This window comes from Pleurodeles waltl, chromosome 9 (genome assembly GCF_031143425.1).
Source record: "Pleurodeles waltl isolate 20211129_DDA chromosome 9, aPleWal1.hap1.20221129, whole genome shotgun sequence".
Lineage (NCBI taxonomy): Eukaryota > Metazoa > Chordata > Amphibia > Caudata > Salamandridae > Pleurodeles > Pleurodeles waltl.
The window spans coordinates 541,260,624-541,273,469 of NC_090448.1; the positions used below are offsets into that span (position 1 = coordinate 541,260,624).

The 12,846-nt window shown below is 45.3% G+C and overlaps 1 protein-coding gene across 1 annotated transcript; it reads right to left on the reverse strand.

Moving 5' to 3' along the window:
• Positions 1–8,567: 8,567 nt before the first annotated feature.
• Positions 8,568–12,277, reverse strand: LOC138258674 (uncharacterized). Its single transcript, XM_069205980.1, has 2 exons — positions 11,837–12,277; positions 8,568–9,594 (listed from the first exon to the last, which is right to left on the reverse strand). The coding sequence occupies exons 1-2, from the start codon at positions 12,003–12,005 to the stop codon at positions 8,834–8,836; spliced, it is 930 nt and encodes a 309-aa protein (XP_069062081.1). The 5' UTR covers positions 12,006–12,277; the 3' UTR covers positions 8,568–8,833.
• Positions 12,278–12,846: the final 569 nt, after the last annotated feature.

The window sequence follows — 12,846 nt, forward strand, 5'->3', positions numbered from 1 at the left end:
TCAATCAACGTCCAGGCCATAGTCGATCACCAAGGACTGATCACCAACATCGTGGCCAAATATCCTGGGAGTGTACATGACGCATTCATCTTCCGTCACTCCACCATCAACCAACACTTCCAGGATGGACGCTATGGCAATGGACTACTTGTTGGTAAGGACAAAAAACAAACCCATACACACACCGCACACAAACCCTCTAGGACAAACAACACATACACCACAATAGCAACACCTAGCCAGGAACACACTGAGGTACTCACATCACTAGCCATGTGTCAGAAGTCAACATTTAACCTGTCACACATTGGAATTTAATCCACAGCCTAATGTGAAGACATCAATGAGTGTGGTTGGCCAAATGTCACTTTACAGATTGGAAGTCTCAAAATAACCTGTACACTAATACAATGCATAAGTCAAAAGGTATGGGATGGCCTGGGCTCATACACATGAAGGTGTCAAATACACTTTCACGTTTTAACTCGGCATGGAACTAACATCACACCCCCAGTGAGGACACACAGACAACTGTATCACTAGTCACAATGCTAGGGAGGGAACACTCTACTGCAACAACAAAAACAGTCCTTCTGACAAACGGTTAGCCAACAAACACTTGCTCAGCCAAGGGAAAATATATCAAAGCAAACTTTTCAACAACAACCATAGGTTGGAACATTAGTACACAAAAGAGTCACAGACAACACAAGACAACTACAGCCATCAAAGATCCGTACAACACTGCCTCCTACATCTAATTCAATCCATTCTCTTTCTCTTTCAGCTGATCAGGGGTATGGCATCCAGCCTTGGGTGATGACACCATTCGGGAACCCAATCACTGCTGCAGAGCGGGCATACAATGACGCCCACAAGAGGACCCGCAGCATTGTGGAGAGGACCTTTGGGATCCTAAAGTCTAGGTTCCGCTGCCTTGACATCACTGGCGGGAGCCTACTCTATTCCCCAGAGATGGTGTGCAAAATCATCCTCACTTGTGCCATATTGCACAATATATGTGTCCAGAGGAACATTCCCCTCCTTGAACTGGACCCAGGCATGCCTGAGGATGACGAAGAGGAGGATGCTGGGCCGCAACAGGAGGGGTGACAACCCAACACGGCAGCAGGACAGCGTAGGCGCCAGCAGCTTGTAAATAATTTTTTTGCTTAATGTATAATAATCACCTGTATTACACTATTGTAAATAAACACAGATATCAAACACCACATCATGCTTTGGTCCATGCATTACTGAGCACCTTTACTTATAAAATGCTGACGAAGAATGTGGTCTCCTTGACCAACAATGCCATAACAATCATCACAACAAAAAAGAACATTTCAATTGTATGCACAGAGGGTAGGATGTGACATGATACATTGCCATACACAGAGGCCCACATGAGTACAAATGTGGCAAATCCACATGCTACATCAAAACACCTGAGACAGTCTTGCACCCAGACAAAAAAAGTAGATCATGTGAAAGTCACATCACATGTGGTCAGAGACAGGGTGGGACCATCCATGTGTACGTCACCATGTCATCAATGGCTTCTCTCCAGTGGGTGATATGAGCAAAACACAATTGGGACAACATTAGCTGCCACTAACTCAGGAGGAGACCTGGATGTCACAGTGACAACATACACCCAGACAGGTGATAGTGGATCCACATACCAACACACATGTACACATATGTCATACAATCAACCAAATTATTGAAAGTAGACCATCACAGTCGGGTCCCAGTTTGAACCTAGCAGGAAGAATGTGACATGCCACTTAACCAGTTAATGCAGAAAGGGACACAGACACCCACTAAAGAATATTCCCCAGAACATCAGGAACGCTCAGAGTCTTCCAAACATAGTCATTGGGAAATGGTAGGCATGTCAGCTCAAAATCATCATTACTGCAAACTTCTAATGGGCTAATGAGATGAATGAATGGTCAACAGTCATACATACCATATGGCCTTACATTAGCCTGCTGCTGCAGGTTTCCCATAAAATATTAAGCCAAGCCATGGATACTGTAACTAATCAGGATGGTCAAATCCTAGGGTGCTGGGGGCCTAAGTCCACTTCTACGGTCCCACAAACATACACAAATCCTGTACTTGTGAGCCAAACACATGCATAAGGTACATGTGTGGCCTACATGTCAAGAGTAGAACACAAAGCACAAACACAAAATGAGGCTAGGACATGGTTAGCCCCATAATAACTGTAAGTGACCATTGCACTCCCTGTTAGGACTCCAGATAAAAGCATCACCATCATAAGTGTGGACCAAATTTGGAGAAGGAATACATCATGGTATCCCATCCATCATTTCCAAACAGCCATCAGCAATTGCCACAAATATGTTGACAAATATGGAAAAGACATTATGTAACGTATCCACACCATTACTGTGTGAATGCCTGCCATACATACAACAATGGACATGTGGCATATCCAAACACAAATGTGTATCACATTGCCCCGTTTGACCCTGACAAATCACCTTCCCCAAGTTAAAAACATGAAGACGTAACAAAAAGATTTGATCATAATTCTACGCATACAGCATGGGTGTCATATTTTGGTCACGTACATGAGTGCACAGAATGCAGAGTCAAATCTGAATGTATACAAAAATTTCACAGATTTAGACAGCAAAATATAAGTTACATCATATTTCAGATTTGACTCAGCAGCATGTGCATTCCTGTACGTTTCAAAAATATGACGCCCATCATGTATGCGTCGGAAAAAATGACGCAACATGCACATATTTTCGTACATCTCGTACAGTAAATGAATCTTAATATTCATATCATATTTTTTCACTCAGCAGCATTAGCACTCCTGTAGGTGGATAAAATATGACGCCCATCATGTATGCGTCGGAAAAAATGACGCAACATGCACATATTTTTGGACATCTCGTACAGTAAATAAATATTAATATTCATATCATATTTTTACACTCAGCAGCATGTGCAATATTATGCGTCATAAAAAATGACGCGAAATTATGTATGCGTGAAAATACGACGCAAACCGGGATTAAAAAACGGCGGCCATTTTATGCAGGAAGTGATGTAATAGGATATCCTGTTTGCCAAATCTGTATTGGAAGTTGACTTTCACTTTCACTTTGCAGTCTCAGATTTTTCTAGACTGTGTGGTTCAGTGAAGAGTGTTGTCCTGTGAATTACTGCTTTGTTGTCCTGTGTAGCTTGTCTTTTGTACTTTGTTCAGTCTAATATTGTTGTGTATCATTGTCTCAGTCTGTTAAGTCTAGTTTTGTCCATTCCTGTATTTGTTTGTATTGTCTGTGGGAGTCTGTTGTGGGTAGGGTAGTTATTGGGGTTAGTTGGGCTATTTTCTCCTTTTCTTAACTTCACACCTCTACCTTTCCCCATTTCCTACTTTATTTTTTCTGTTAGTCATCAGTCATAATGTCAGGGAGGCCTCGCCTGTCCAGGATGGGCGAAGATGAATTGGGGGGATTTATCTGGCTAGTGTGCCATTTCCTCCCGCTGATGCTGGAGGCTGGGGGCCGTGTGATACAGGGGTATCACACGGAGGCCCGGAAAATTCGCTGGGAGAAGGTGCGCCATCACATGGTCCGGGTCCATGGGACCATGCGGAATGTCCATCAGTTGAAACACCGCTGGGCCGATCTGATCACGAGGGAACAGGACCTGCTGGACCACCTGGGAGTCAGGATTGGTGGCCATGTTGGTGAGTAGCAATCAATTACATGGACATGATAGTAATCTGTGTGTGAACATGTGATGAATGTTACCCAATCTGCTAGATAAGGAGCTGCCTATGTGTAATGCTAGGGAAACCTAGGCCCTTGTCAATATATATTGATATCCCCAAATTGGCTACACTTTTTCTCCCTCAAACAGCAGAAACTTAATACATATATCTGTATTTGGCAGGTGTGGCCCATCTCTGCGTGATGCAATGATGCAAATGCTGCCTTACTAATGTTTACATATGTGCCCTAATGTGTACGTGTTGCACAATGTGTATGAAGACCTATGCTAGCAGTCAGATGGCTCAGTTGTTCTACACATATCAGATGGCTGTAGCTGTATGTAATGTAGTGTAGCATTTGTGTCAGACAAGCAACACGTTAATGGCTCTATTTGTACTCTACATGTCATAATGGGCAATGAGTAAGTCATGTCGAAACAACATACCTACATATGTAGACCCCATCGCTCGAAATCTGATTTGAATCCCATGATGATGATATACATGTGTGTTTTATACACGTCACATGAAGTCAGATATGTTTTCCACAGATATGTCACGTGTGTGTGGTTGCTGTGTGTTGAACATGTCCACATAGGCTGTTTGACTGTGAGTGGTCATGCAGTCCTCATGGAACAAGTGTCTGGATGTCTCTCTGGAATGCACATGCTGAGATGTTTGGATAACAATATTGTCGGGGCATAATTATTGTGAGTAAACTTGGACGACACCTGACTGTCCTGGCCACTGCATGTGTGTAGTAGGGTGTGTAACTGTAGCAGGAGAATCATCCAATGTTAATGTTGAATACAAACTCATCCATGCAGTATGAGCATGTGTGAAAGTGTATCATTACCATGTCATATTCTCACAGTGTCATTGTAACAGAATTATTTTGTCAGTCCACCCAGTCTGAGTACATTCTTCCTGTCATGCTTTACAGGTGGACCAGAGCCTTACACCGTGGGAGAGGTGGCACACTTCGACGACCCCGATACCTACAGTGAGTGTTGCCTGAGTGCTATTTGATATATTTATTTGCCAATGACGCAAAATGGACTACTGTGTGTTCAAGAGAAATCATGATGTGATGCGCTGGCCGTTCATTGCCATTGTCGTGTTAGTGTGATATCAAATTGGACTTATGTTTCTGTTAAGCAACACCTAGCCATCTCTGAGATTGAGGGGCTGTAGGACATTACAGTTGGGCCGCAATGGGGAATGGGATGAGTTACTTAGAATACACTGGTCAAAGTAAGACTTGGTCGGGGACTTGACATGAACTGAGTCTGCATATCAGACTGACATTCTCCCATATAGCTTAGGCACATGGCTGTGATGAAAAGTGCATCTTCCTAGTTGAGGATGGACTGTGCACACTGTAGGTTGGATCTTCCGGGGGCATGTACATACACAAGCTGAACTAGGAGTGTGTGTGACTTGAGTGCAATGGCCTATGTGTTCTGTTGAATCATGAGAATGGGTGTTCCACCTCCTCTGTGTGTGTAGTAAAACATGCCTCACTGATAGTATGTCATGTTGGCAAAAGTCATATCATTGTGACATGTGTGGTCCATGGATGTCACAATGTTTGCCTAAGTCCAACGTGTTGCTAGCCATTCATAGGTCTTGTGTGTGAAGGCACATACTTGGTGAACGTTCAATACACTCCTGGGTGTGCATTTCACATGGGATTGGTGGTTGTTCTTCCCACACCACCCTCAACGACTGGGATGTTAATGTGAAACAGGCTACCTTGGATTGTAGCAACCAGTATCTCACACTTACTTGACACCTTTTGTGTCGTGAGTCAGAACCTAGGGCCAGATGTGCCAAACTGTGTACAAGTTGATAAACTCATAATTATTGTGTGTGAGTTGCAAACATCTGTTTCCTATTCCGAAATGTATTAGGTGATCATGAAAATATATGGGAGATTTTATTCCTAATCCTAAATATGAAGGCTTTTTCCAGTCCTATTTGCAACTGACAGTGGTATGCAAGTCCATTTGCAATGGAGTTTGTGGTTGCTAAGTGAGTCGCAGTTATCATCCTCTTGAAGTGGATGGTAACCCACTTGCTAGCTGTAAGGGGTCCCCTTTGTAACCCATCACCTTTCCGAGTGTACCAAAATAATCCTGTACAAAACAGGCAGTGGTCCAAGGGACCACTGCGGCCCGTATTTATAATTTTTTTGCACCACATTTGCGCAGCTTTTTGACGCCAAAACGGCGCAAACTTACAAATTACAATTGGAATTTGCAAGTTTGCGCGGCTTTTGCGTCAACAAGTGACGCAAATGCGGCGCAACAACAAATATAAATACGGGCCTAAGTGCCTTAAATTATTCAATATTGAAATTGTCGTAATTTATTTCTAAGTGCTGCTCATTTCCCGTTGAGGTAAACGGCCTACACTTGGGGAACATGTTCTGCGTTATTTCCAAGCGGTCACGGACATGGAGGTCTGCTGTTCCCAGCAGGCCTCCATCCCCGTGAGTGCCCATAGTTGCAAAGGTGGAGCAACTTGCAACCCACATCATTGATGTAAATGAGGTGGCTCTTAGCAACCCCATAGCAACTCACAGACGGTGTCAGATACCCCATTCTGCATTCCAGATTGTTCGTCCCATTTCCCATCTTCCTACATCTGGTCCCTAGTGTAGACATTGGGTTATAGCCCATTGGTTCAATCTTAGCACACAACCAATTCCAGATGGCTTAGAGTGAGGAGTGTGATAGTTATCACATATAGTGACATATGTAGTGAAGTAAGTATGCGGAAGAGGTGCAGCCATGATGTACAAAACCGTAGGGATGATTAGGATGAGTAGTGTAGGGTGATGTCATCCATCATGTAGAGACCTGGATATTCTAGGTGTGATATGCCCTTATGTATGCATGCTTCACATGTACTTCCTCTGAGCCCTTCTGTGAACTATGTTGTGACAATTGCTGCAACCTATACATTTCTAGTAATGTACAAATAACCCATTGTGCTATCCCACCCAATGCAAAGCCAAAGGTAAATATCTGCCTTTTCTCTTCACAGCTGCTAACATGAGGGCGGCCGATCGCATCCATTTTGAGCGGCGTGCCATCCGTTACAGGCACATCCTGCAGGTGCAGTCTGGGTATCGGCGGATGGGCCGCAGGTATCACTCCGAAAGGGCCTCCAGGGCGTGGTGGGCCACACCACAGCCTCCAACAAGTGTGCCACCTACAGCCACCAACGACACAGCCACCAGGTCTGGCCCAGTGGTCCCATCTACTTCGGCTGCCATGGACCCGCCGCATGCAGCACGACCTGGACCCAGCCGTGTGCTGGCAGCAGGACAGTCACATGTCCCACCAACAGCTGCCACTAGCTCGACCTCTGCTGGCACACAAACCCTCCCCACAGACCCTCCCGTGGACCCTGCAGCCTTCCAGGCATTGTCCCTGAAAGTGGACCAACTTTTGAGGAAGGTGGACAACCTGACTGATGACATGAACTATGTAAAGACCCGGGTCCGCGACATCAGGCGCACACTAAGGAGGGCAAACCTCTAGTTCGTTTGCCCTCTTAAACTTTTATCCCTCCCCTCTCACCTCTTTCCTTTTTTTATCCTGTTAGTTGGGCTTTGGGGATTAGTATTAGGATTAGGATAGGTATGTAGCTTAGTTAGTGTTAGGGAAGAGGGTGGGGGGTCCTTGTTATTTTTCTCAAATATTTGTGTGTGGGTGGGTGGGTGGGGGGCAATGTTGGGATTCATGTTTAATAAATAAAAAAATAAAAAAAAAAAAAAAAAAAAATATCTGCTTGTTTAGGATAGTGTAGTATGTGTGTAGGTTAGTATGTTTTGTCCTGCATGTGTCCTGTCTCATAATGGTGGGTGGGGGGTTGATGTTTAGATCGTTTCGTTACATGTGTAGAGTAAGTTTAGCTTAGGTTAGATAGGGACAGTTGTGGGTTATTAGTAGTCAGGTTAGATTAGTGTAGGTGTACCTTTCCCTTAGTTGCCTCTTGTAGTACTAGATATAAATAAATATTTTGTTAACCCTTTACTTGATGCGTTAGGTGCTACTTTATCATGGCCTTGACATCCATGTTGCAGAATGATTTAGTGTGACATTTGTGTCCTATGCTCAGCATCCCCTGGGAATGGATGTTTAACATCCCATCTACCCGTGTGCTCACTTGTTAAGTATCCTCAAATTGGGAGACTCCCCATTGGTAGTGTGCATTGTACACCAAGCTTTTGTTATGATATGTGTCCAACTTCACAAAGAGTGCTTCATTACATGTCAATGTGGGTTAATTGTTAGGTCGGACAGCAGTGTGAAGCTCAGGGAGAGCTTTGTAGATGAGGAGTTGTTCACACTCATGTATTGCTGCTTTCATTGCTGAACTACATCATGTGTGTACTGAAGCAGCATGAAGTTCCTTCATGGAAGCCTACTCTGTAAGGGAAGTTAATGCAGTGTGATTTGTACACGATTCATTACATTAAGCGGCATCCATTCTTATTTAAGTCTTGCATGGAGCCTACATTTCCCAGCCACCATTTGCTCTCTGGAATAGCGATAGATGGTGCATCATTCTGACCAACACAGCATGATTGTGTGTGCTTAGTTCCTTCCTCAGTTATTTCCCTCAGTATGGTAGGGCTATGATGCAATCCTGGCCAATGCACAGATGGATCTGAATATATGACATCAGGACAGTAGTATAGAGATTCAACAGGGTTGCCACACAGCCACTTTGGAGTTAGGTACTGCACAGTTGAAGTGTGAAATGACACAGAGACACAATAGGTGAGCAAGTGCGATTTATTTACAGGTGTTGTAGTGCAAATTGTCCATTCAACATTTTTGCTGAGTCCGTTCTGGGGCATCATTTCTTGGTGAGCCTATAGAAGGTGTCAGTGCAGAGGGACAGGATTACCAAATTGTAGGAGAGAGACATTCACTGGCAATATGGACAAGTCAAAAGGTGGATTGCCAAACAGTCATTGAGTGTAGGTGTTCAGAAACTGGGCTTTGACTAAACGCAGGACCTTGGTCAGAGTAGGCCATGGTGCAGGGACTAGGGCTTCCGGGTACTCCTCCGTGTGAAGGTTATCTGTTCCACGTCTTCTTCTTCTGATGTGTGTGTTGCCTCCTCTGTCCTTGTTGTTGTTGGTTGTGAAGGGGCAACACACACCTCAGTGTTAGAAGACATGGAGGCAGACATCCCGGGGGCTAGTCCCTGTGGACTTAGGAAGGGCAATACTGTAGCAAGGAGGGCCTGCTGGTTTCTCAGAATGGCAGCCACATCCCGATGGTAGGCAGCCAGGTCAGCCCTGAGGGGTTCGATGTTGCATTCGTGCACCCGTTGACTGGCTTGCATTCTTAGTTGTTCCGTCAACTGGATGACAGCTGTGGCGATTTGCTTTTGTGTTTCTACAAGTTCCTGCATGTGCGATGTTAGTGCTTGCATCACAGCTGTCTGATCAGCAGGAGGGATCATGCACGAACGCACCCCCTCAAGGCTGGCTGCCATAGTTTGCATCCCCACCCGCACCTCCTTGGCCAGCTCCCGCTGGACCCCAACGACGGTTCTTTCAAAGCTGGTTCCAGTGTCGTCGGAGTCCTCAGCTGTGTTGGAGCTGGCAGGTATTACATTTGGGGTGGCAGGTGGGTCTACTGGGGTGGCTGCTTCTTCTGGGCTCCTCCTTGGGACTGAAGGTGGGGTTTGGAGGCTTCCAAAGACCATGTTGAGGGTTTGTGGGGAGAGGTTGATGGGGTCGTCATCGATGTCATCAGGGAAATCAGGGTCAGGCATATCGGCAGGAGATCCATGTTCCTCTGCAATGAAACAGGGTACAATTAGTGTGTCTGTGTTGTAACAAGTTTGCAAACAGTTACAGGCGTTTGGATGCCTTATCTTTGGTCTCTGTTTTTTTCTGGGTATCTGCTGTCCTTCATATGGGCATTGTTGTAGGCCTATGGCCCACCTGTGTGTCACATGTGTGATGTGGAGCTACCAGACTTGTCTGCCTAATTGCCGCTAGGTGTTGCTTTGTAACATTTTGGGAATAGGCATCTTTGTGTCCTACTAGTCCCTCCGTGATTAACTATTCTTATGTAGAGACATTTTCGAGGGTGTGTTCTCATTATCCGACCTGAGCTGACTTGCTTACGAGGCAGCAGGATAGCTAATGGTGTGATGGACTGAGTCTGACCCACTTTTAATTGACTCTGTCACCCTGATTCTTTCATTTTGCTCTAGCTAACTAGCATTGGCTCATGTCTCCCACAGCAAAGGAATGATTATACATCCGAGCGCATGACATCTTTGGAACTTTTCAGGGAAGTTGTGGTCACTCAGATCCCAACATCTTCACTCTTTTCCAGTATGAACTCATACACAAAAGTCAAAGACAGTATTTGTTTCATATGATGATCTCTTTGAACAACTGACTTGTCTATATTTAGGTGTGAGCCACAATAACCCAAATACTTCAACATGGTAGACTTGAAATAGTCAGCAGGAGAGTAAGACATTGGTCGAAAACTATCATGGTGCCTAACAGTTTGTACTCTCCCTCTGCTTGTTCTATTTATAGCACAGCATGTTAAGCTTCTAGCCTGCCTGTCTGAATCACTGGGGAGACTTCATCCGTCATATCTGAGCAATGGCCTGTGATCTGGTTTTGCATCTGCAGCAAGGCAGGCAGCGTCTGGTGTTTCTCTGTTTGGAGACTCCCTCTTGTGTGTCTTGGGACAAGGAAGTGATTTTATAAGTCATAAGTCATGGTGATGAGATAGTTTCCCTACGCAGGAATGCCAAATCAGAACCCCTACCCCATCTATCCGCAAAGTACCAGACTGTATCCTTGACTGGGGCACAGAGTGTATCTGTTCTGGCACACTCCAGTGCAGATGTAGGCAAAACAGTGTGATTGGACTTATTAACAACACCCTAGGACTGGCTATTTGGTATATTTCCTGATAGGAAGGCCAATGAGAAGCATGTAGTGCAAAGTGCTCAGAGGCTCTTAGATGTGAGCATATGCGTAAGAGTACATTCAGGGTAAGGTGCAGAAAGGCCTACAGCCTGAGGCTAATGCGCAAAGTATACATTACACTTGCCAGAATACACATTGACTGACTGTGGGTGTTGTGAGTGCCCTGCCAACACACTTGCCTCTCAGGACCTGCCCCATTCACTTTTGATTCACATTGCATGCAGTGTACATGTTCCGTGCCATTTCCTATGCATGTTCATGTTTGGATGTGGTGTGGATGTAAACATTGTTGATGTTTGAAGATGAAGGTGGGTCATGTGTGTTTGATTGTATAAGCCTGTTTATCGTATGAAGGTCCGATTTGTTTGTCAGACTTTGCAGGTGTGTTTGAGTGACCAGTTGCCTATGTCTCCTCCTCAGGTGTTGTCTGAGCAGTATGACATTAGTGATGTAGCCTTGTTATCCAGGCATGTGAGGGACCCTGACGTATGCAGCATGTGTGTGTGGTTGGTGCTGTGTGGGTCCTATTGCTGTTTACTTTGGCTTATGTATGTGTCAGGTATGGACATTGGGCATTTGAGTGTACTGGTGCGTTTGTATTTTTACACTGACTTGTTGCGGATGTCAATGTCACCCCCTAATTTGTGTATGTATATTCCATGGGGAGGTTGCTGCCATTTGGTACTGTAGCTGCACAGAGATGAGAGGCGTTATTGTAAGGTGTTGTGGCAGTTACATTGCAGTTGTTGCTTTGCCTACTGGGTTACTGATAGGGACCTAGTTGCTGTAGGATAGATTTTACAAAACAAGTGCCTGGATGTGAGTTTGCTGTAGTGGCCTTCCTACCTGTCGCTGCTTTCCCTTGGCTCTATTGTACTTACAGGATGTCCCCATGGGGCTGTACTTGTTGCTGTGTTTGGTGGTGCCCCAGCTTCAGTGTGTGCTAGGCATGCCCCCCTACTGTGCTCCTTTACCCATGCCACTCTATGTATATGCTGACTTACATGCATTGTGTAGTAGGTATTCCCCCCCCTGGTTGCAGTTAACATTAGTGCATTATAATTCCCCATGCGACTTACCCTGCATGTGCATTGTGTCTTGGTAGTCTGCACTGTCCTGCCCTTGAATCCCTGTGACGATCTCCTCGGGGATGGCGGCAGCAACCATCTCCTCCATGTGGTCCAGGGCCTCCTGTTGTGCTGGACTCCCACCTCCAGTCTGCATTGCTGCCTTCCTGTTCCTGGCCATTTTCTCTTTGGTCCTGCGTTTACAGTCATGCCAGCGTTTCTTACACTCAGTGACTGTGCGGCGTTCTTCAGCCACACTGTTGATCTTGTCCACTATTTGCTTCCATATGGCCTCTCTCCTACTGAGTGGCAATTTGGATGTAATGAAAAGTTGGTGCTGGTGTTCCGTCACCTCTCTCACCAGGATTTCCTGCTCCTCTTCACTGAAGCGACACTTTCTTTTCTTTTTTTGGTTATCCTGGTTTGTTTGTGGGACCTCTTGGCTGGTTCCTGGTCTGCTGTCATCATCCTGGGCTCTGTTGTGTCCACTGGGATCCATGTTGGCTCTCTGGTAACACTGCAGTTTTCGCGCTAGAATTTGACGCAATTGCGTGAGAAAAACCAGCGCTTTCACGATTGCGCTGTCGTAAATCGGCCCACGGTGATGTGCGTCGCCTTTACGTGGTTTTTCCTTACGACTTGACGCCGCTGTGTGCGTCACAATATCCTGACGCCCACCTGTTGGTTGCGCCGCCGTACGTCAAAGTATAAATTTGACGCCCGCACGGCGCATCCAAATGGCGTTAGACGGCGCAAAATTTTTTGACGCAAAACTGCGTTAGCGCAGTTTTGCGTCAAAAAGTATAAATATGGCCCTGCGTTTTGAAGATTCGTGGTGTGTATATTTGAAGGCCTTCCTGTGTGTGTGTGACTTCTCTTTTCCTTGACTTTTTCTTCTGAGGTAACAGAATCCTCACTGTCCTCTTCTACAGAACGACAGTTGTTTTAGACTTAAGTTTCTGGAGTCATAAAAACAGCCTCCCCTCTCTTTCTTTGAGAGTTTTAGAAGAAACAGTTCTACA